General features: G+C 50.2%; 1 protein-coding gene across 3 annotated transcripts in view; it reads left to right on the forward strand.

Moving 5' to 3' along the window:
- Nucleotides 1–21,510, forward strand: part of EEFSEC (eukaryotic elongation factor, selenocysteine-tRNA specific) — a 250,387-nt gene that overhangs the window by 107,425 nt on the left and 121,452 nt on the right. For 2 of the 3 annotated variants that reach the window (XM_058725799.1, XM_058725797.1), the window contains exons 3-4: nt 4,335–4,431; nt 6,686–6,850. In XM_058725799.1, coding sequence (XP_058581782.1) covers nt 4,335–4,431; nt 6,686–6,850 — 262 coding nt within the window. The remainder of the gene's footprint in view (nt 1–4,334; nt 4,432–6,685; nt 6,851–21,510) is intronic. The other variant, XM_058725798.1, reaches the window with a different exon arrangement.

Consider the following 21,510-nt stretch of genomic DNA (forward strand, 5'->3'; position numbering starts at 1 on the left):
AGTGGTATGGAAATGTCCCCTGAAAGTACACTTAGTATGTAAACAGATGGAAGATGTTCAACATTATCTGGCTTACTAAGGAAATACAAATTAAAATGAGGTATGTATAAAAAATAATGAGCTTTTGATGTATGTTTAGTGAAATAGACATACCAGATGTTCACTGTGGTAGTGAAAAGGGTAGCAAACCTTTCAATGTATGTTTTTTTCTTTTTAATTGAGATAAATCACATACCATAAAATTCACCCTTTTATTGTGTATAGAATTACACAACCATCACCATTATCTGATTTCAAAAACACTGTACCCATTAAGCAGCTGTTTCCTATTCCCTCAGCCCTGGAAACCACCAGTCTGTTTTCTGTCTCTCTGAATTTGCCTATTCTGGATATTTCATAAAAATCACGCAATATGTCACCTCTTACATCTGGCTTCATTCACTTAGCATTGATGGGCACTTAGGCTGTTTCCACATTTTGGCTTTTGTGAATAGCGCTTTTATGAACATACATGCACATGTATTTGTTTGAGTACCTGCCTCCCATTCTTTTGAGTTTATACATAGAAATCTCTGGGCCATATGGTAATTCTACATCTCCTTCATTTTTGAAGCAGGTTTCTTTTGCTGGAAACATAAGACTTGGTTGACTTTTTTTTCCTTAACTTCCAGCATTTTGAATATGGCATCTGCATTACCTTCTAGGCTGCCATGATTTCTTTTTTTTTCTTTTCTTTTTTTAACTTGTTCATTTATTCATTTATTTAATAAATACTTATCAAGTGTCTGCTCTATGATAGATTTTGGGGGGTGTTGTTATTGTTGTTTAAGTATTTGGGATTGGCTGCCCTGGTTTCTGATGAGAGATCAGCTGTTAATCTTATTGAGGATGCCTTGTACTGAATGAGCCACTTCTCTCTGGTTGCTTTCTCCTTGTCATTGGCTTTGACAGCTTGATTATGGTGTGTCTAGATCACATCTCTGAGTTTTTCCCACTTGGAATTTGCTGAGCTTTGTAGATGTCCTTCAAAAACTTCCAAAGTTTTTGAAGTTTATTCAGATCTTTCTGCCCCATCTCTGTCCTTTTTTTTGAACTTCTCAATATGCGTATGTTGATGTACTTGATGATGTCTCCTGTATCGTTGAGGCCATGTTCATTTCTCTTCTCTCTTTTTTCTTAGTTTTCCTCAGATTGCATAACCTCTATTGACCTATTCTCAAGTTTGTTGATTCTTCTGCCTGCTCAAATTTTTCCATTCCAGAATTTCTATTTGATTCTTTTTTGTAATTTCTAACTCTTTTTCGATATTTCCTATTTGGTGACTCATTATCTTCATTCTTTCCTTTAGCTCTTTAGACATGGTTTCCTTTGTTTCTTGAATATATTTAAAATAGCTGATTTTCAGTTTTTGTCTAGTAGGGTTTTCTCATGAACAATTTTCATTAACTCCTTTTTTTCTTTGTGGATGGACCGTACTTTTGTTTCTTTGTTGTATTGTTATTTTTTTGTTGAACACTGGACATATAGAATAATATAATGTGGCAGTTCTGGATGTCAGATTCTCCTCTTCACCCACACTTTCAGAGTTTGTTGCTATTATTTTGTTAGTGACTTTTGTGAAGTAATTCTGTACAGTCATGTGTGACCACTGAAGTCTCTGCTCAGTTAGCTTACTGGTCAGCTAATGATTAGACAGAGATTTTCATTAAGCCTAGAATCAGTAAGTCTCCCAATCTTTGCCAAGGATTAAAAAAAAAAATTTTTTTTAATGTTTATTTGTGTGTGTGTGAGAGAGAGATAGAGTGCAAGTGGGGGGAGGGGCAGAGAGAAGGAGACACAGAACCCAAAGCAGGCCCCAGGCTCTGAGCTGTCAGCACAGAGCCCAATGTGGGGCTTGAACCCACTGACTGAAAGATCATGACCTTAGCAGAAGTCGGACGCTTAACTGACTGAGCCACTCAGGGGCCCCTGCCAAGAATTTCTATTGGGTCATGCTTTCAGTGCTCAGGCAGGCATTTGACAACTCTGCCTCGGCCTTCACTTCCTGCTTGCATAGAATCTTACGATCAGCCAAAGGTGAGAGTTTAGGGCCTTCTCATATCTTTCCTGACAGTGCCCAGGCATGCCCATAGCTTTTTGCCGCCAAATAGCCTTATAGACTACCAGGAAAGCTGCAAATCTCCCATGGGAGCTCCCAGCTTTTCCTTCTGTGACCAGTTTGCCCAAACTGTTATCCTCTGCCTCAAGCAGCTGCCTCTAATTGTTTTCAACAAATGTCCTCGAGGAAAATGCTGTTCACACTGGGCAAACTCCAAAGCAGGTCAAATAAAGATAGCCTTGTAAATCTAGTCTTCCAGGGAGCTACCAGATTGGAAAAATAATGATACTTCTCTGGGAAAGGGGCTTTGATGGAACTCAAACCCACTCTGCAACCTGCTGTCAGGCTGCTGGCTTCCATTCTGATTGCAGATGTTGGCTATTAGGGCTAGTGCGAAGTTGGGGAGGGGTGGGTGGGAATAAGGCAAGTTAAAATGCCACAAGGCTCTTTTTAAAAAAATGTTTATTTATTTATTTTGAGAGAGAGAGCACGTGCAAGTGGGGAAGGGGCAGAGAGAGAGAGGGAGAGAGAATACCAAGCAGGTTCCATGCTGTCAGCACACAGCCTGACCTGGGGCTTGATCCCATGAACTGTGAGATCATGACCTGAATCGAAACCAAGAGTTGGACGCTCAACTGACTGAGCCACCCAGGTGCCCTGCCACAAAGCTCTGTTATTCTTACCAAGGTTCAGCCATTTTTCTTGAATAAACATTCCACAGATTGCTGCAAACCTTTGGTTAATTTCTAGAATTCTGGAAAAGTTACTTCTGATGATTTTTGCTACTGTTCTTTTTTTGCTTTTATGGAGGAGAGACTTGTTGAATGTCTTTATTCTACCATTTTGCTGATTTTTCAATGTATATTGAGTCTTAGCCTTCTTTCTTATGAATGAACCCCAAAGCAAGGGGGGAAAAAGCCACTCACATTCACCAACATGTTTTATCAGTGTTACTTATAATAGTGAAAAATTTGAAATGTTCTAAATCAGTGACATTGGTGGGGGAAAGCATGTAAATTCTGGGTAACACTATTATGCAGCCATTAGGAAAGAAAGAGGAGGCCTGGATGGTGGAATTATAACATGGAAGCTGTGAGTCTTGATTCTAGGGTCACATGGGCTGGATTGGAGTTTGCTCCAATGACTTGGAGCAAATTAATTTGCCCCTCTAAGCCTCAATTTCTCATCTATAAAATGGTGACAGTTCCGGGGTGCCTGGGTGGCTCAGTAGGTTAAGCATCCGACTTTAGCTTAGGTCATGATCTCGCGGTCTGTGAGTTCGAGCCCCGTGTCGGGCTCTGTGCTGACAGCTCGGAGCCTGGAGCCTGCTTCGGATTCTGTGTCTCCCTCTCTCTGCTCCTCCCCCACTCGCACTCTCTCTCTCTCTCACACACACAAAAATAAACATTAAATTTTTTTTTTTTTAATGGTGACAGTTCCATAGTGGTGCTGTGAGCTGTCAGTGTAGGTGTCCAGGCAATATGTGTGGCTCAGCCAAGTGAGTTGTTATCACTGTTGTTGCTATCATCCAACAGAAAATTTGTTATGCTATAATGGCAAATAACAGCTAGAAGGATGTGAAATTTTATGTATGCTGTAACCAAAATATAAGAAAAAAAAATCCCTGGCAATGCATGGAAAAACCAAGGTTGGAAGAAAGCACACCACAATGGCAGGATTATGGGTTGTATATGTTCTCTTTTCCATTTTTAAACATCACTGGGAAAGATAAATGTCTACTCACAGTAAGAATCTCTTCGTAAAGAAGGAGAGGCTCTTCAGGAGGGCCCAGGCAGGAACACCCCCCACATTAGACACTGGGATAGTGGAAGTGTGTTTCCAGATGCATCTTCAGGGACTTTTTGGTAACCGGTATTTCCCGAGTCTCTGCAGGAAACTAGGATGTATTTCCTGGTCTTCTTCAAGAGGGTCTTTTATTCAGCATCCTGGGGGCCAGGGTTCACTGCTGCCTCCTCAGAGTGGGTTCTGAACGTGGTGGTTAAAACCTAAGAGCGCCCTTTTAAATTCTATCATCCAATCCAAAGGTTTTCTTGTAGGGCCTCTGTTTCCTCATCTGCCGAGTGGGAAAATGATGGTACTCTCTTCCTTGATGCTTTCCAAAGGATGGAAGGAGAGGCTATCCGAAGTGCTTGGTGCTTTGCCAGGTACTCCACAGATGTGCTGTGTCCGTGCTGGTGATCTCTGTAACTTGGCGGGGCTTGTTTTTCCATTTCAGGTTCCGAGGTGCACCGATTATATCCGTGGCGGCCAAGCCTGGGGGACCAGAGGCCCCCGAAACAGAAGCTCCACAGGGCATCTCAGAGCTCATTGAGGTACTTGAATCCAGGCTGGCCTCTGGCCCCAGTCCCACTCAGGCAGGTCCCTTTGTGTCCTGCTTGGTCTGATGGGGAGAGAGAGAGGAGGCACCCCAGCAAGACGACTCTGAGCTGGTTCCTTTAACTACCACCCCCCCCCCCCACCAGGTACATGAGCACCTTAGTATACCCTCCCTCACCTCCCTGCAAGAGTTAAACCAAAAGAGAAGCAGACCCCCCCCCCTCCCCCGTCTCGTTCAAAGTCCTGCCCAGCTGTCCACACTCTTGTAAGTCTTTCTTTTTCCTTTATCTTGCTGAAAACCCCCACCCGGACACAGCAGCTCCTGCCTCCTGGAGCTCTGGGCCATGTCATCCATTCCAGGCCTGCAGACTGTGCCTGTCCCCCAGTGTGTCCCACTGGCTGGTGGAGATGGGCAGTGCAGCTCAGGTCCTCATGGTCTCCACCAAATAGTGGAGCCTCTGAGGCACAGGCTCTGTGTCCAGGCTCAGTAGATAAAGGGAGGGAGCCCAGCCACCGTGGGGTGTCCAGGGTAGCCAGAGGGCAGGTTGGGGATGGTGGGGTGGTGGTGATGCTGCTGGAAGGATGGCGGTGAGAAGGGGGATCTCAGTGTCCCTCGCTAAGAGGGGCGGAGTGGCGAGGTACCTCGACTCTGGGGCTGCGTGCTGGGCCTACCACCTGCTGTCTCTTGCCTCTATTCCCTCAGTTTTAAGTAGGGAAAATCCCAGCACCACTTCCCTTTGGACTTGGTGTGAAGGTTAAGTGATCATTAACCTTTTCACAATGATCATTAGCTTTCACAGTGGCCCTGGGAGGCTTAAGTTATCTGCATCTTACCAAGGAAAGTGTCAGACTCAGGGAAGTCAAGTAACTTGCCCAAGGTCTCACAGCAAGTATGTGGTGGAGCTGGCATTTAGTCCCAGGTCGGTTGTTGGGTGTCTTTGGGGTCCACCTGTATCTGGACCCACAAGAGCCAAGATCAAATGTGACCGAGTACACTGCCACCATTTCTATGATAACAAGGTGCTGATCTGGCTGACTCTGCAAAGCAAACCTTTTCTGGGTGACGCTTTTGTTATTTTTTCGTCAGCTTCAGGGAGCACTGGTCTGGGAGCCTGGGACAGTCATTTTTATTAAAGCAGAATTCGCCCATGTTGCTATGAAAGATGTTTGTCTGTTCCTTTAAGAAGCCTCTGCATAAATATCAGGCAAAGCCTGTTCTGAATCTTTAGTCTTTTTCCAGAATTGTTATCACAAGGCTGAGAGTTTAGAACCTTCACTACCGAATACTTTTTGACAGCCTCTTCCCTGATGAAAGGAGAAAGCAGCAAAATAAAAGGAATAATGCAGCCTTTATTTCCATTTGTTTATAAGGAATTAGCTCTGACATTTCTGAGCACATAGATAGCATGAGGAAAAGGGGCTGGCTGAGGTCAAAGCTGGTGGAAAGTGTCAGTGGAGAAGAAAACTCAGAACCACAAATTGAGGGGGCAACACCGGGCCTTGGCAGACATTAGGTGGTCCCTCTGTCTCTGCCGGGGCTTAGAGAAACAGCATTCACCCCCTCCTTCCCTGCCACACTTGGTGGCAGCCCTGCTATCCTGCATCCTTTGGACACGTGTCCCTCTCTTGGGCACCGTGCCAGCTGCTACAGATACTTGGAAGGACTCAGGGCTCTAGGAGGGAGACAAATAAACAAATGATCACAGTGGTATGTTAACTGGTTGATGATGGGCTGGGGAAGGGAGCCATACGGAAAGGGTAGGAAACCTTCCCAGAGGTGATGTGTCCCTGGAGAAGGGAGGTGAAGCTAGCTGGTACACCTCCAGGGCCTGCCAGGGGCTGGTGCCTGCTGTGAGAGGGCAAGTGGTGGGGGACGAGGCTTCCATGGTACCTAGGAGCTAGATGATGACACATCTTAAATTCTGCAGACTCGGAAGGCTAGGAAAGCATGAGGCTTGGACTGACGCGTCCAGGGCTGTCCTGCAGCAGGTCCCTGTGCTGCAGTGCAGGCGAGGGCCTGGGGGTCGGCCTGTTAGGAGGCTGTTCATTATCCCAATGAGAGGAGAGAGAAGTTCCTTTGAACCGAGAGGAGCTGAGAGCACAGCAGGAGTTTGGAGTGTAATCAGGAAGCAGTCCATTTCTGATCTGGGCCAGCTTGCCCCGTTCCTGGCTACTCCCTCTACCCTCCTCTGCCCTGCCCCACTCAGCTCCTCTCCCCAGCAGGGTGTGGCAGCAGCATCTCTTTTCTAGCTCCTGACGTCCCAGATTCCCATCCCGACGAGGGACCCCTCGGGACCATTCCTCATGTCTGTGGACCACTGTTTCTCCATCAGAGGCCAAGGCACTGTGATGACAGGGACCATCCTCTCAGGCTCCATCAGCCTCGGCGACAGTGTGGAGATTCCTGCCCTCAAGGTCAGTCTTACCTTGGCCTTCCTTTTGGCCTGTCTCTCTAGCGGCAAGGGAGAGAGACAGTCCCTTTGCCTCTCCGGTGGCTGAGCCCCTGGGCCAGATCCCTGGGGCTGGCCTTCGGGCTCTTCTCTGCTCTATCTTCTGTACTGCCCTGCCTGGATTCTGGAGCCACCACTCTCCCTAATCCTCAGAACAATACCCATTTACTGGAGGCCTGTGACGTGCCGTGATGAGCCTCCTGAGTGGGTGTTCTGTGTAGATAAAGAAACGGAAGCTCTAGAAGGTGTGGTGGGCCCAGGATCACCTGTCAACAAGTGAGGGTGCTGGGTGTACACCCTCCTTTTCTACCAGCTCCGTACGTCAGGGTGGCGAGTACATGTGCACTTATTTCTGGGTACTTTTTGCTTAGCTACAAGGATTTCAAGTTAAACACAATTAGAATCTTGTGTCACTCAGAGTCATAAAATCTGGCAGATATCCAGATGAGTTTTATACTCCCAGTGACCACTAGTAGGTGCCATGTTATCCCTCCGAAGACCTGTGAGAAGGATGGATAGCTGGGTATCTCCCTATCGCCCCCCACCTCCTGGTAACTACCAGCCTGGTCTGATGTAAAAGGTGTTCAATGGCCTTGATAGTTCCCATCTTCAGTGGGCTTTTCTTATGGTTTTAGTTTACTGGAGAAGAACAACTTAGAGCCTCCTCAACCACCCTTCTCTTCAGGGGGTATAAAGGGTAGGGAAAAAGGCCTGGTTAGAACTAAGAAAAGCCTATGAGGAAACCTGGGGTCCAAGGTGGTTGTCTAGTTCTCAGAAGAGCCCGGAGTGCAGGGACACGGAGGCATGCACTTGGCCCCGTGTACTAAGCCAGGGACAATACCAGCTTCTGGGTGTGCACAGCCCTAGGTCAGTGAGTTCACTTTGCTTGCTAACTGGGAGTGCTTCCTGGAGGGCTGTGTTGAGACAGATTCTGTGGTTGTCTGGATCACTAGATGTATTAGGGTCCTCCAGAAAAACAGAACCAAAAAGATGTGGGTATATACATATACAGAGAGAAAGGGGTGTGTTTTAAGGAGTTGGCTCACATGATTATGAGGCCCAGCAGGTCCAAAATCTGCAGGATAAGCCAGCAAAGATGGAGACCCAGGGAAGAGTTGCAGTTCAAGTCTGAAGGCTGTTCACTGGCAGCATTTTTTCTTCTTCTAAGAAGGTCAGTCTTTCTGTTCAGGCCTTTAACTGATTGGACAGAGTCTACCCACATTATGGAGAATAATCTGCTTTACTCAAAGTCTTTTTTTTTTTAATTAATTAATTATTTAACTCAAAGTCTTAGTATTAATCTCATCCCCCCAAAACCCTCACATTGGGGTACCTGGGTGGCTCAGTCAGTTAAGCGTCCAACTTCAGCTCAGGTCATGATCTAATGGTTTGTGGGTTCAAGCCCTGTGTTGGGCTCTGTGTTGACAGCTTGGAGCCTGGAGCCTGCGTTAGATTCTGTGTCTTCTCTCTTCCCCTCCCCTGCTCATGCTTTGTCTTTCTCTCTCAAAAATAAATAAACATTAAAAAATTAAAGAAAAAAAAAACCTCACAGAAATATCCAAAATAGTGCTTGACCAAATATCTCAGTACAGTGGCTCAGCCTAGTTGACATGTAAAATATACCATCACCCTTTTGGGGGGGAGAACCATGATTATAGTGTCTGCCCTGAGGAAGGGGAGGGCAAGGGGCACCTATCTGTTGTGTTGGCCTTTTCTGGTCTAGGACAGCCTGGGAGGATGTAGGAGAGGGGTATTTCAGGAATGACCAGGGCTTCCCCAGGTAAAGGAAATCTCAGGTTTAAATTACCCCCTTCACTCATTTTATGGTGTTGTGGCTGTTGCTTTCCTCCTGCAGGGCTGAGGTTATTAGGGAAGAGCCTCCTGACCAGGGAGGACCAACCAAAAGAAAAGCTTCCTTTATAGGCCTGAGACTGGCCAGGTTCCAGGGCTCCCTGGGGCAGCAGCAGGAGTTGAAGGACAAGGCCCTGCCCTTCCGAGGCCTAGGGCCTCCCCTGACATAGGACCCGAGTCCTAAGGTCATAATCCCCTCCTCCACTGGCTGTTGTAGCTCCTCCCCTGAACACCATTAGTCCTGGATAAATACCACTTAAATCAAATCCATGTTGCGCCAGGGACTAAAAGTGTAAATCTTAGAAAAATAAAGCACAAAATTATGAAAATAAACCAAACTTATATTTAACACAGTTTAGATTATTATGGTGCTGTGTGTTAATTCTTAGCTGGAACAGAGAATGAGTCAAATGCTAAATTTCTTTGCCTTCTGGGTCCTCCCTGAGGCAGACCCCAAGGGGCCACCCTGATCCAGTATCCCTTCTTCCTTGGGAGAAGACCTGTTTGCAGCCTGGGAGAGCAGCTGGGAGCAGGAAGGAGGTGTCAGAAGAACTCGCTGTGGGACATAGACTTTGAAGTGCAGTACCTGAGGGAGGAACAGGTGCTTGATGACAGGGTCAGTGGCTGCATGTTTGACCAAAAGCGTGCACCTGGGGAGGGCCGAGGCAAAAATAGTCAGCCACATTAGGCAGAGATGTTTGAGTGGGGACATGTTCTGAGGTCTTTGGCTACTTTTTCATCCTGATGAAAATGGAGCTTGCCTATCAAGGTCCCAGTTACTGATCTGTAGTACTTGGACACAAGGAAAGTGCGTGGCAAATACAAATTTAATTCTCCTCTTGCTTTTCTTCACCCATTTCCCCCAGCCTACTTTTCAACCCTCTATTGTCGTGTTCTTGTCTAAGTTGCTAGTCAGGGAAAGCATAATTTGTAAGTAGTGAACTTGGATATTTGGCTGAGGAATTTTCCAACCAAAGCATGGAACATGTAGCCTGGTTTCTCCTTTGCTGCGTCTAGTAAAATGTGAGAGGAAAGGAGTGAATTGGAGATGGAACTGTTAGCAAAAAGAAGCCTGTGCTTGATGATTTGGGAGATTCTCCACCTCTTCAGATTCCAAAGGATGCTAAAAGTAGGAAATTGGCTTTGAGAAAGCATGCTCTGGAGAAAGGCCAGTGGTAAGGCTAGACAGCCTTTGCTGTGGAGATTGGGTATGTGACTCGTGGATCCAATCAAACATCTTAGCAGAAGCCAGGACTAGAGACAGGCTTCTCCAGGAAGAATCTATAGAGAACCTTCTTGTTTAATGGTGGAGATCCCCTTGATATACATGGGAGACACACGAGGTTTTTGAGAATGTTATATCGCAAAAACACTGGCAGTGTGGACTGAAAGGGACAGACCTGGGGAAATGTTTAAAAAAAAAAAATAGAGCATTTGGACTTCTAGTATTCTAATTGTAGGAAATGGACTGATAGAATTACTCTACTAACTCATGTTATCCTTTAAGAAAAGGGAAGAATGACTCCAGGGGCAGAGCTGTGGACACAAAGGCAGAGGCCAGAGAAGGAAGCCTAAAGGCAGGGGCCTGTGGAGCCTCTGTGGGCCCAGAGGGTGGAGGACCAAGCCACAGAGGGTCACTTTCAGGCCAGGAAAGCTAAAGGAATTTGCTCTATTGGGTTTCAAATTTACTTAGGTCCAGTGACCTCTATGTTCCTTTCATTTTTTCCCTGTGCCTATATTTTAAAAGCAGAAAACTTGTCTTTTAGTTTCACACATCTGTAGATGGAGAGGCATTTGGCCCCAGGATGGATCATATCAGTATAACCCATGCCTGATTAGAGGGGTTAAATGATATTTTTGAGCGGGTGATACTTACAAGAGATTTTGGACTTAGAGTATGGTCTAGTGAGGTGAGAATTCGGGGATGTTGGGATGGGGTGAATGTATTTTACACATGTGAATGAAGTTTTGGGGACTGGAGGGTGGGGCGGACTGTAGTGGTTTGTAGAACTGTGGACCACAAAAGCCATATCCACCTAGAAGCTCAGAAATGACCTTACTTGGAACAAAGTCTTTGCAGATGTAATTAAGGTAAGGTTCTCAAGATGAGGTCATCCCTTTTAGGGTGGGCTCTTTACCCAACAGTGTGTGTCCAATGACACAGATTGACAGAGGGAAGGGCGAATGAGGCTAGAGGCCAAGATTGGAGTTATGTGGCCCCAAGCCAAGGAACGCCAGTGGTTGCCTGAAGCCACCAGACACTAAGAGAAAGGTAGGGAAGGACTTCTCTCTGAGAGACTCCAGAGGGGACCAAACCCACTGACACGCTGATTTTGGACTTCTGGCCAAGAGAACTGCGAGAGAATAAATTTCTGTTATTTAACACTACCAAGTTTGGTAGTTGGTTAGGACAGCCCTAGGAAATGAATACGGATTTTAGATGGAAAGGACTGAAGTCAGAAAAAGTCTAAAGTCCTTTGCAGCTATGGGCAGGCCTCTTAACTCCACTGAGCTTGGACTTTGTCATGAGGAATGGCAGGGGTTGCCATGAGAGCTGAGTGTGTGTTGGCAGTAGAAGGCTTTACAGGTTAACATAGAGTCAGTACCGGTGTGTACTGATGGCCAGCTCTGTTCCTTCCTTCCTTTCCTGTAGTTCCCACCCAACAGATGAGAAAACCTAGGCCCAGGGCTTTGTTTTGCAACCAGACAGCAGAGCCGGCATTTGAAGCCATTTGTCTGGCTCCAAAGACCAGGCACTGTCCACTATACCCACTACCCCTGGAGCCCCCAAGGAGACGGTAGGTACCAGTGGCGTTTCCTCCTTGGGGCAGGACCCTCCAACCTCCAGAGCAGCTTTGTAGGTGAGCCGGGTACCCCACTGAGGCCTCTCCTGGGCCACGGAGCCTATAAAAACACATTTCAGAAGCTCCTGAGGTCTAGAGCTCCTGACCTCCTCTCAGCCCCCACTTTCCACTAACCATAATTAGTGGCCGGTGCCTATTGGGCACTGGGGACATTGCAGGGTGGGGGCTTTAAATTAGATGGCCCTCCTCCCAAACCTGGTGACATCCTTGTCAGATTTCACTAATCAACTTGGACACATCTGACCGCTTGAACTCCCTCAGAGGCAGGGCACAGCCATTCCAAATAAACAGTCGCATTCCCCTCTTGGCCAGGGCTGGCCCGCTGGAGCCAGTCAGACCCTGGCCCCTGTCTCTGCTGCCTGTGTCCATTCCCAGCTGGGGCCCATTAGCCAATTGAGGAAATGTTGGGGAACGGGAATGAAGGAGAAAAACCAAATCCCACTTAGAGCCCAGAATGGCGTAAACACCAGCCATCTTGAGATTCGCCAGCCTTCTCCTCAAGGCTTTTTGGCCTGGGAAATCCCTCTGGTCGCATCTGATCCTGGGATTTTCAGCTAGTGATGTTTCCAATGGGTATTGGCTGTCAGAGTTGTAGCGTCAGAAACTGTCAGAGCCACACACCATGGGGAGAGAGAGAGAGAGAGAGAGAGAGAGAGAGAGAGATGTCTGGGAGTTCAGAGGCAAGTTCTTGGCCTCTCTCTGTCTCGCTGATTCTTCACAAACTCAAGTCTTGCCTCAGTCTGGGGCCTCTGGAAGAGGGGCACTATGGTGCGGTGCCCACTGGGGATGGCGGGTGGAAGGTTCCTAGCACCGAGTAGGCACGTGGGTTTTAGGTGATAATTCTTGTCTTTATTGTTGCCATTCAGCGTTACTTTCCTGTGGAATTTCTCTTGTGGGGTACGGGAGGAGGAAATGGCAGGGCACTTCCCAGGTTGCAAGGAAACAGTTCTTTTCAGGGCTGCTAAATGAGTCGTTGAGATGGAAATACGCGTCACGGCCCTCATGTCAGTTTTCTCATAATGGTGACAAACATTATTAGGTATATAAAGATGCCTATTTAGTTGGTAAAACTGTTAGAGGAAAGTTCAGAATTTGGTAGTATATTTCTCTAAATTGAGTCCATATTCAGACTTATTTTTTCCTTTATGAACACCCCCTGAAAGGAAAAAAAAAATTATCAAATACTACTAGACGTTGTTACTCTGACCTTTGCCTCCACTCTTGGGCGTTGATCGCAAGGTGAGAAGAGAAAGCCGTGGCATCTGGAAAGATGCATTTTCTCCCTTCAGCAAGCCCACAGCTGCATCCTCTGCCTGACCTGCCCTGCCCCTACTCCTAGCAACCCTCCTCCCCTTGTCCTTGTTTTTCACCCAGAAGCCTTGGTGAGCTGTCCCCCTACCCTGGAGCACGTGACCTGTTCCCTTCCTCTGGATTGTTAGCCGCTGCCTCCCATGGGTGCTCTGGGTCAGCACTTAGGCACTGCCTGGCACTGTGTCTGTCTCTGTGCCTGCGTCTCCCACCACACTCATCTCCTGGAGGGCAGAGACTGGGTCCTGTCCTTCTCTGTGCTCTTAGCACCTGTCCTAGGGCTAGGGTCAGAGGAGGCCCCAGAAACTAGTTGATGAAAAAAAACCCAGTAGGGAACACCCATAAAGCAAATAAATGATTTGTTTTGTAGTAGGATTTTGATTCAGAATAGATAGTGAACGACTGTGGATGGCTGGGTTTGCAGCGGCTGCTCCCCAACCTCATGGATCCAGATGGAGAAGCCTAGAGTCGGGCAGCTGGCTGCTTCCTATGCCGGCAGTCTTCTCTTTGAGGCTCGAGTCTTGGTGCTTCACTAGTGAGTAGCGCGAGATATTCCTGTGTCCCAGTGCCAGCTCATTTTCGGTTATAAACCAGGGGCCCAGGGCTACAGAGCTGCTTCCCGAGCCACCTGTGCACATCAGCTCTTAAGACTGAGCTCCCTCTGTTTCTGTGTCTTTTATCAAAAATGTAAAGCCTGATCGTCATCCTTGATCATTTCATGTTTCAGAAGATCTATAAAGAAGGAATGCTTTTTGTGAGTTTGATGTTTTCATGGTTGTTGGCCTCGGGGTGGAAACTCCTGGGAGTCCGTTCTCTGTACCTGGATGTCACATGTGCCAGGGGCGTGGAGCTAATGGAGCGGAGGGGGACAGGGAAGGAGAAAGGGGAAGGAAGGAAATGGGGAACAGTTTGGAAAAGCCAGGGGAGAGGGGGCAGAGGCAGAGGCAGGTGTTGGTCAGGTGCCTGTGGTCAGATCAACTTTCACTTGGTGTCCTGTCTCAGGGTGGTGAGTGGAGGGGTGGGGGTGGGGGTCTCTGCCATCAGACCCTTGCCCTCAAGCTTCCCCTGTCTCCCGCTGGGACTGCAGCCCTCCCCTGCTCAGGTGCCAGTCCTCCAGCCCAGCCTCTCCCTGCTGACAGAGGGACAGATGGCGAGGTCTTTGTAGAGCCGTGCTTGGTCCCACTTATCTGCTGGTGGGCCCCTCGTCTCCAGGATGAAATCTGAAGTGCTCTGTGTGGCAGAGAGCTGGCTGTAGCCTCCCCTTTGTCACCTCTCCAGCCTCAGTTGCTTTCTGGTTTTTTTCACCACCTCCCTGCTGCCCAAACCACCAGTTTGTTCTCTGTATTTATGAGTCCGTCTCTGTTTGTTCGTTCATTCATTTTTTGGATTCCACACAGGAATGAAGTCATGGTATTTGCCTTTCTGTGTGTGTGACTCACCTCTCTCACTCCGTCTCAGTTTCTCATCCCAGAGCAACACCAGATCTCTTGTGCTCCGTGTGTTAGTTAGGGCCCTGGTGGCAAGTGACAGAAATCCAGCTCAGACTGGCCTGATGTGAAGGGGACAGGCTGGTTCCATTACTAAGCCAGGTGGGGCTGGTGCCTCCCTCCAGACCTGTTCTGTTTGGGCCACTCTCCCAGGCCTAGTCCCTGCACCCCGGCTTTCCAGTTCCTCCCCCTCAAGTCCAGGATATAGTGGCCTGTGGCCTTGGGATTAGCTCCCCAAGTCCATTCTACCCAGAGGATGTCTGGTACGTGGGGATGTGCCTCCCCTGCCAGTGACTGGTGAGCCAGATTTGGCCAGTGAGATGGGAAGGGAGGTCTCTTGGGGGATTTCTCCTGCTACTGGACGTTGAAGCAGGGAGGGCCATGTGACCTTTGGACTTGAAGGGTAAGTTTGAGGAGGAGGCATGCAGAAAGATGCCAGAGGAAAACAGCCCAAAGCAGGGCCCTGACGAGTGCCTGAGTCTGTCCTACCTCAGCACTTGGTGTTAGGAGAGAAATGACATTTCTTTTCTGTTCAGTCAGACTTGTCTGGAGTTACAGAATGGGATATGCTTGGCTGGCTGGACCAGGAGCTCAGCCCTATGGCCAGGACAAGTGCAACAATTTGCTGGGTGAGCTGGATTTCACATTCACCCCTGGAGCAGGGGTGGGGACTACTGGGAAGAATGGTTCCCAAAGAAGTTGGGGTACTGATGCTAGGAGGTAGACGCCGGGCAGGCAAAACTGAGAGACATCCACATACTTGGTGTTCGTTCCTGCGTATGGCTGCCTTGACAGCCTGGCCTGGGACACAGAGGGGCTGAGCTTGAGTCCCTCCCCCTCACTTATTTGCTCGGGAAGTTACGTCACCTCCTGGGGCCTGTTTTCTCCTGAGCTACTTGTGAAGATTCAAGGACATTTACGTACTGTGCTTGTAACCAGACCTGCACATGGGGATTGCTGTCATTGTTATCACGTGCCACTCTGAATCTTGTCTTTCATCCCATTTACCGTGCATTGTTACTTGGCCCACAGAGTGCAGTGACTCAGGGGTGGGGTCCCTGAGCTTAGCATAGCCCGCACACCACCCCCCTCAACCCTGAGCACCTTGGTGCGGTGAGACCTTTGCCTGTGCCCCGCCTTCCTTCTGGCCTGGGGATCAGAATCACATCTGCAGCTGAGTTGTAATATCCTGTTGTCTCCCCAGCGAGGCCCTGAGAAGGAAGGACAGGCGACAGGCGAGGACAGAGATTGATCTCAGAGCAGGCAGGGAGCTCAGGAAGGTTTTTCTGTGTAGGTGCTGTTGTCAGAGGCGTGTGCCCAGCATGGTAAAGATCTAGCAGGCTGCAGGATGCCGCCTCCCTTCAGGCCTTTTCCTGTGGGCTCCCTCTGGCTTGTCCTCCCCTCAGTCCCAAGGGAACCGAGTGCCGTTCTGCCTCAGCCCCTGGATGAGGCTGCAGCTTCCTCTCCCAGAAGCCCTCTCTTTTGTTCTTGTGTGTTTGTCTTCCTTTATTTCTGAGAATGGATTTCATCACGCTCATGTGTCCGTCTACAGAGATGGTGCTGACACCAACCTCCCATACTGGGTCCTGATCGCTCAGACGCTGGTGGCTGGATGAAGAAGGCTGACATGTCTGGCCTCATCGAGGTCCAGCTTCTCTTAATTTAGCCTCAGATGGCTTCTAGAAGTGTGAGTTCCGCAACACAGCAGGGTATTGGGCCCGCATGGGGAAGGAGCCTCAGCGCAGGCAGCACTGTAGGATGGTTTGTTGGCTGTCTTTGAGCGGTGCTGTGTCCCAGGCTTGGGCCTAAGACCTCTGGAGGTGTTCATTCTGTGCTTCCAGCGGCCCCGGGGGAGGTGCTGTTGTCCCCCATTTGATAGGCATGGAACAGAGACACAGAGACAGAAATCTTCTACAAGCTAATCAGTGGAGGACTCTGGAGTCAAATTCTGGCCGCCAGGCTCTCCGATGTGTGCTCACTCCAGCTCCCTGTGCAGGCATGAGGCCACTGAGGCCAGCTCGACCCTGTCCCTCTCACATCAGATGAAGTCGTTATGGAGATGACCCAGGGACTCTCAGACAAGAAGATCCTGAAACTGACTTTAGAGGTGCTGCTTCGCTCTGCCTTATCCTTCTTCATAACTCCACGGGACCCTCCGTCCAGGAGCTGGAGGTCCTGGGCCCGTCCCGAGAACAGCTGTGTGGGCAGGGGCCACAGCTAGCTTCTGGTGCCTGGAGGGGCCCGGACCAACCACAGTGGGCTGCATCTGATCCTGGGCGGCCTGAGCATGCCCCACCGTCCTCTGCAGAGCTGACCCTGGCCCTCTCAGCCCCCGATTGGAGTGGGGGAGAAATGGCTGCTACAACCCCAGTGGTATCCTCTGAAGAAAGGGCAAGAGCCCGGAGTGGCTGTCCAGCCCACCCCAGCTTAGTTCTGCCCCACTGCAAAGGCGGGCCCCCTTTGTGAAGCTGCCAGCTCATCTGGTTGTGCTCAGTGTATGTTCTGAGCCTTGTGCTCACAACTGTGTGGGCAGGTTGGGCTCAGGTTGACCTGCAGTCCTCCTAGCCCTTTTTCAGGACCCTGAGGCCGCAAATAAAACCCGTCCCAATCCGACCAGCTGCTTCCCCTGAGGGCAAGAGTGGGCACTGCCCCCCTGCAGCTTCCTGCTACTACAGCTCTCACTAGGCTGGATGGACATCTTGGGAGCCAGCCTCTCGCCTGCCCACCCGAAGCCTGAATGCAGGCACCCCCACTGCCCACACGTGCCCTGCCCTTCACAGCCGACGTGTAGTATAGCAGGGAGGTAGAGAGCAGGGCGTTGAGCACCACTCTGCCTGGGTTTGCATGCCACACACCTGCTCTGTGACCACAAGGAAGCCGCCTCACCTGTCTGTGCTCCAGCTTCCCCCTCTGTAAGGTGGGGGTAATGTTACCTATGTCAGAGAGTCACTATAAGAATTAGATGGGTTATACGGCATCTTTCGATGGCGCTTAGGTTCTAGGACATGCTCAGTAATCATCGCCTATTGTTACCACCACGTGAAACCTAGTGTCCCTCATGCCTTGGCCAGCACCCTACAGGTAGAGCCCTGGTGGCCAGGTGGCACCCGCAGGTTGCCGGGTGGCAAGCAGACACAGAAGTGGCAAATGTGGGGTCGGAGGGGAGCATGGCTGGCTTCCAGACCTCTCCTGAGGAAAGTGTGTGTCCCAGACCATGGTGGCCTCACAAGACCCCCAGAGTAGCCAGGGGACATGCTGTGCCCTGCAAGTCGTTGTATGAAAACCCCTCAAACGTATAAAAGCTTCCGAGTCAAATTAAATGAGTTTATTGTGTCCTGGAAGAGGCTGTGATGCAATTAGAAAGAACACTAATGAGTGCTATGTTGTGGCCTAGGCAACATGCCAGGGCAGTCCCTGCCCACGCGCCAGGCAGGGGACCAGGGTCTGGGGTCCTGGGTGTGATGCCCAGCTGTGTGACCAGGGGCAGGTCCCTCCCCCCTTTCCTGCCAGGCCACCTTCACAGAGAAGTAAGAATCGTTCTCACACGGCAGCCCTTCCTCCCGTGGGCCTCGGGCAGCTGCTTTCCCAGTGCTCTTGACCCCACCGCAGTCAGGTGAGTGTCACGGGGAGGCACCCACTCAGCCCAGGGGAACTGGCACAGACATGAATGCGGGCTTACTGAGACTCCCGGGGGTGCTGCAGTTCCCTCCTCGGCTGTGGGCCGTGGCTAGTATGACGTGCAGGCCTGTCATCGAGGGGGTGGAAAATGTGAGCTGGCAGTGAGGCCGAGAAGGCAGGACCTAGAACACTGGGGGCCCAAAGGGGGCTTCCTCCGTCAGGAAGTGGGAGCCCAGCCAGGATTAGAGCACTAGCTGGAAGCAGTCTTGCTGCAGAAAATGCTCAGTCAGCAGCCAGTTGACTGGTGCTAGGCTGTGCCCAGTGCAAACATGGGTGCCGCCTGCCCCATGGAAGAGTGTTTGATCTTTGGCCTGAGGTCCATTGCCTTCTTTCTGCCCGGAAGCAAGTTCTGGTTCAAGCAGGAAGCATGGCCATACAGGTTCTGTTTAACCAGGGAGATTGCACACCCACGAAGCCAGCCCTGAGTGCAGCCTTCTCACAGCACTGTCGGTGCCTCTCTCATTGAGTTGGGCGCTGAAAGCTGTCAAAGCCCGGGCTGACCCTTGGGGAGCCCGCTGTGGGAGTAGGTGGCATAGGGGTGGTGGGCCGGCAGGCAGCTGTCTCCCCGTGTGGGAAAGGTATTAAGTGAGAACACCCGGCGAATACCCCGGGAGAGCTTTCAGCCCCGCTCCTCGGATGGGGCGTACTGAAGCTGAAGCTCAGAGGACGGCGGGGAGCTTTGCCAGGCCATCCCAAGCAAAAGAGTAGCATGTGGTGAAACCCAGAGGTGAGAGAATGCTGATACGTCTACGGGAAGCGTGACGTTCATCGTGGCAGAGTCTGGGAAGAGGACTGGGCGGCACGTGGTTTTGGCGATCTTCCGAAGATCGCTAGGAGGGCTGGGCTTCGGACATAGGGAGGGTGTTCCGAAGGCCACGTCTAGAAGAGTCTCTAGCAGCGTCATGTCCTATGGTAAAGTCTCACGTGGCTCGAGAGTACGCCTTGTCCTGTTGGGGAGGCACCGCTGCACCCAGGAATTAGGCTTCTCGTGAGAGAAGTCTTCTGGCGGTTCTGGTGCCCTGCTCCTCTGCTCTGGGCCCCGTGTTCTGGTTTGTCTGGGCTCCTTCTTGCTCTCCACACCCTCCTGGTTTTGGACCCCAGGCTCAGTCCCAGGCCCTTTGTGCAGTGTTTGGAATAAATCCCTCATGGAGCTTCTGTTCCTGGCTTTCCTCCCCTTGACAGGAATTCAGGGCCTAGCGGTATCTGATCCGTTACTTCTCATACTCAGCTGGGGGTGAGGGTGGGCCATTCGGAATCACGGAGGATGCTTGTTAGAAATTCTCAGCTCCACTCTAGTTCGCTAAATCCCAGTCCACAGGAACCAGGGAATTAACGTCCAGGAATTGGGGGTCTGGAGTTGGACAGACCTGGCTCACATCCCTGACTTGCCGTGTGCCGTGTGGCCACCTCCCTCTGCCTCGGCTTCCTCACCTGCACAGCAGGGAGGTGTGGATCACAGCGCCTGCTTTGCAGGGTCACTCTGAGAAGTAGGAGGGGATAAAGACCTCACATAAAGTGGCCACGGTGTCCATTCAGCACATATCATTGACTACCTACTGTGCGCCAGGCGCTAGACCAGGTCATAGGGGTCGAGGGTGAGCAAGGCAGGTCATATTTCTGTTGTCACAGAATTTACCTTCTAACGGTAGGGGGTATGGGCAAAAAAATGGCCTGATTTACCTTATGGTGAAGTGACTGAGAACAGCAGGGGTTGGGGGCTGCTTTAGGTCAGGAAAACTCTGGACACAAAGGATCTGGACTGTCAGAGCTCTGGGGGAAGAGCACGGTGGCAACATCATGCAGCCCCTGTGACGGAGAGGAGGGAGGTAGGGGGGGAGGGTAGAGAGATAGAGGGGAGGAGATCATCGAGGGCCTTGGAGGCCATGGCCAGGGTCTGGGTTTGACTGTGAACACACAGTTCACTAGGCTTCCTTTCCCTCGGCTGAAGGAACCATTGCCGGGCTGGCCAGGGTGCCTCTCCCAGCCCCCACCAGCCCCTCTGACTTGGCACCTCATGGAGAGGCAGGCCAACCTTCAGCCTATGGTGAGTCCCTAACTGCCCTGGCAGCCTTCTGGGGCTCTGCTGGGACTTTTTTGTTTTTATTTTTCTTGTTAAAGGAAAGTTGAATGTTTCCTGAGTGTGCATAAAGCCAATGCACCACTTAAACTGAATATTTCTAATTCCTTCTTTTGAGAAATAAAACAATAATAAAAATACCATAAACTTTGCTTTAATTGTTCACAGGCTTCAACTTGTAATCATCATAGGGAAAGGGCAAGTGAGATGTCTTATTAAAATAAAGGCACTCGCCTGCTTTTGTTTGAAGTTTTGCTAAAACGCCTGATTATAACATGTCCATGTTTAAAAATAAATTCCAGCCATTCAGGGTTTTCTCTTTTTCTTGTTGTCTTTTCCGAAGTATTTAAATGAGATGATTCTGGGCCAGGGTAACTCGGCGAGTCTGAGCCAGCCTTTGTGGGACGGGGCCGACTGTGGCGCAGCTGCGGCCCCTGCCCCCATCAGACCGCACCACCACCTCCTTGGCTTTGCTAGTAGTCACCGGCGTTGGTGAAGACACAAACGGGTGTGCAGATGAGGATGAGTCCCCGGTCTGCATAACTGCCTCTGCGGGCCGCACAGCATACTCTTTCCCTACATACACACACCGGTAGAGTTTTGGCCCAAGGTAGGGCCTCCTTGGGACCCGGTAGAGCTCCCTGAGAGCGGAGAGCAAAGGTACCAACCGAGGCCGAGGGTCAGAGCAGACTTCCCGGATCTGAAGGCGGAGGAGGACTGATCTAGGAGAAGAGCTGAGGCGTGGGTGTACCAAGTGTTCCAGGAAGAGGGACCGCCAGGGCAAAGCCACCTCCTGTGGTGGGAGATAACTTAGTGCGTTCAAAGACCTGCAAACGAGGCGTTTTAGCTGGAGCTCAGCAAACAGAGCCCCGGACTAAGACGTGCGATAGAGGTAGGTGGGAGCAGACCACATAGGGTCTAGAGATTGCAGTCTATTAAAGATTTTATCTACTTTAATAACGCAGATGGTTTTGAAGGGTGGAGTGTGTATACATCACGTGTGTGCGTATGTATTTATTGTGTGTCGGAGAGGCAGACAGTATGGAGGACGGGTTCGGCGTGGCCGCGGTACCTTTCTGGGGCCCAGTTAGGAAGGAGGCTGCTGCAGCAGTGCAGGCAGATTGAGGTCGTTTGGGCCAACCTGGTGGCGGCACAGTAGGACCTAGGGATGTTCAGGAGGTGGAATTAACAAGACTTGGCGATGGAGTAGATATGGGGAAAGTGGAGGGGAGAGGCATGTCCAAGACAGCTCCCAGACCTCTGGCTGGAGCAGCAGGCTGGGCGGTGGAGCCGTTAGCGGGCGGGGAGCCCTGGAAGGTCCGAGGGTGAGGGTGGAGGCCAAGAGGGGAGTATGCGGTGG

The sequence above is a fragment of the Neofelis nebulosa genome, chromosome 4 (genome assembly GCF_028018385.1).
Source record: "Neofelis nebulosa isolate mNeoNeb1 chromosome 4, mNeoNeb1.pri, whole genome shotgun sequence".
Lineage (NCBI taxonomy): Eukaryota > Metazoa > Chordata > Mammalia > Carnivora > Felidae > Neofelis > Neofelis nebulosa.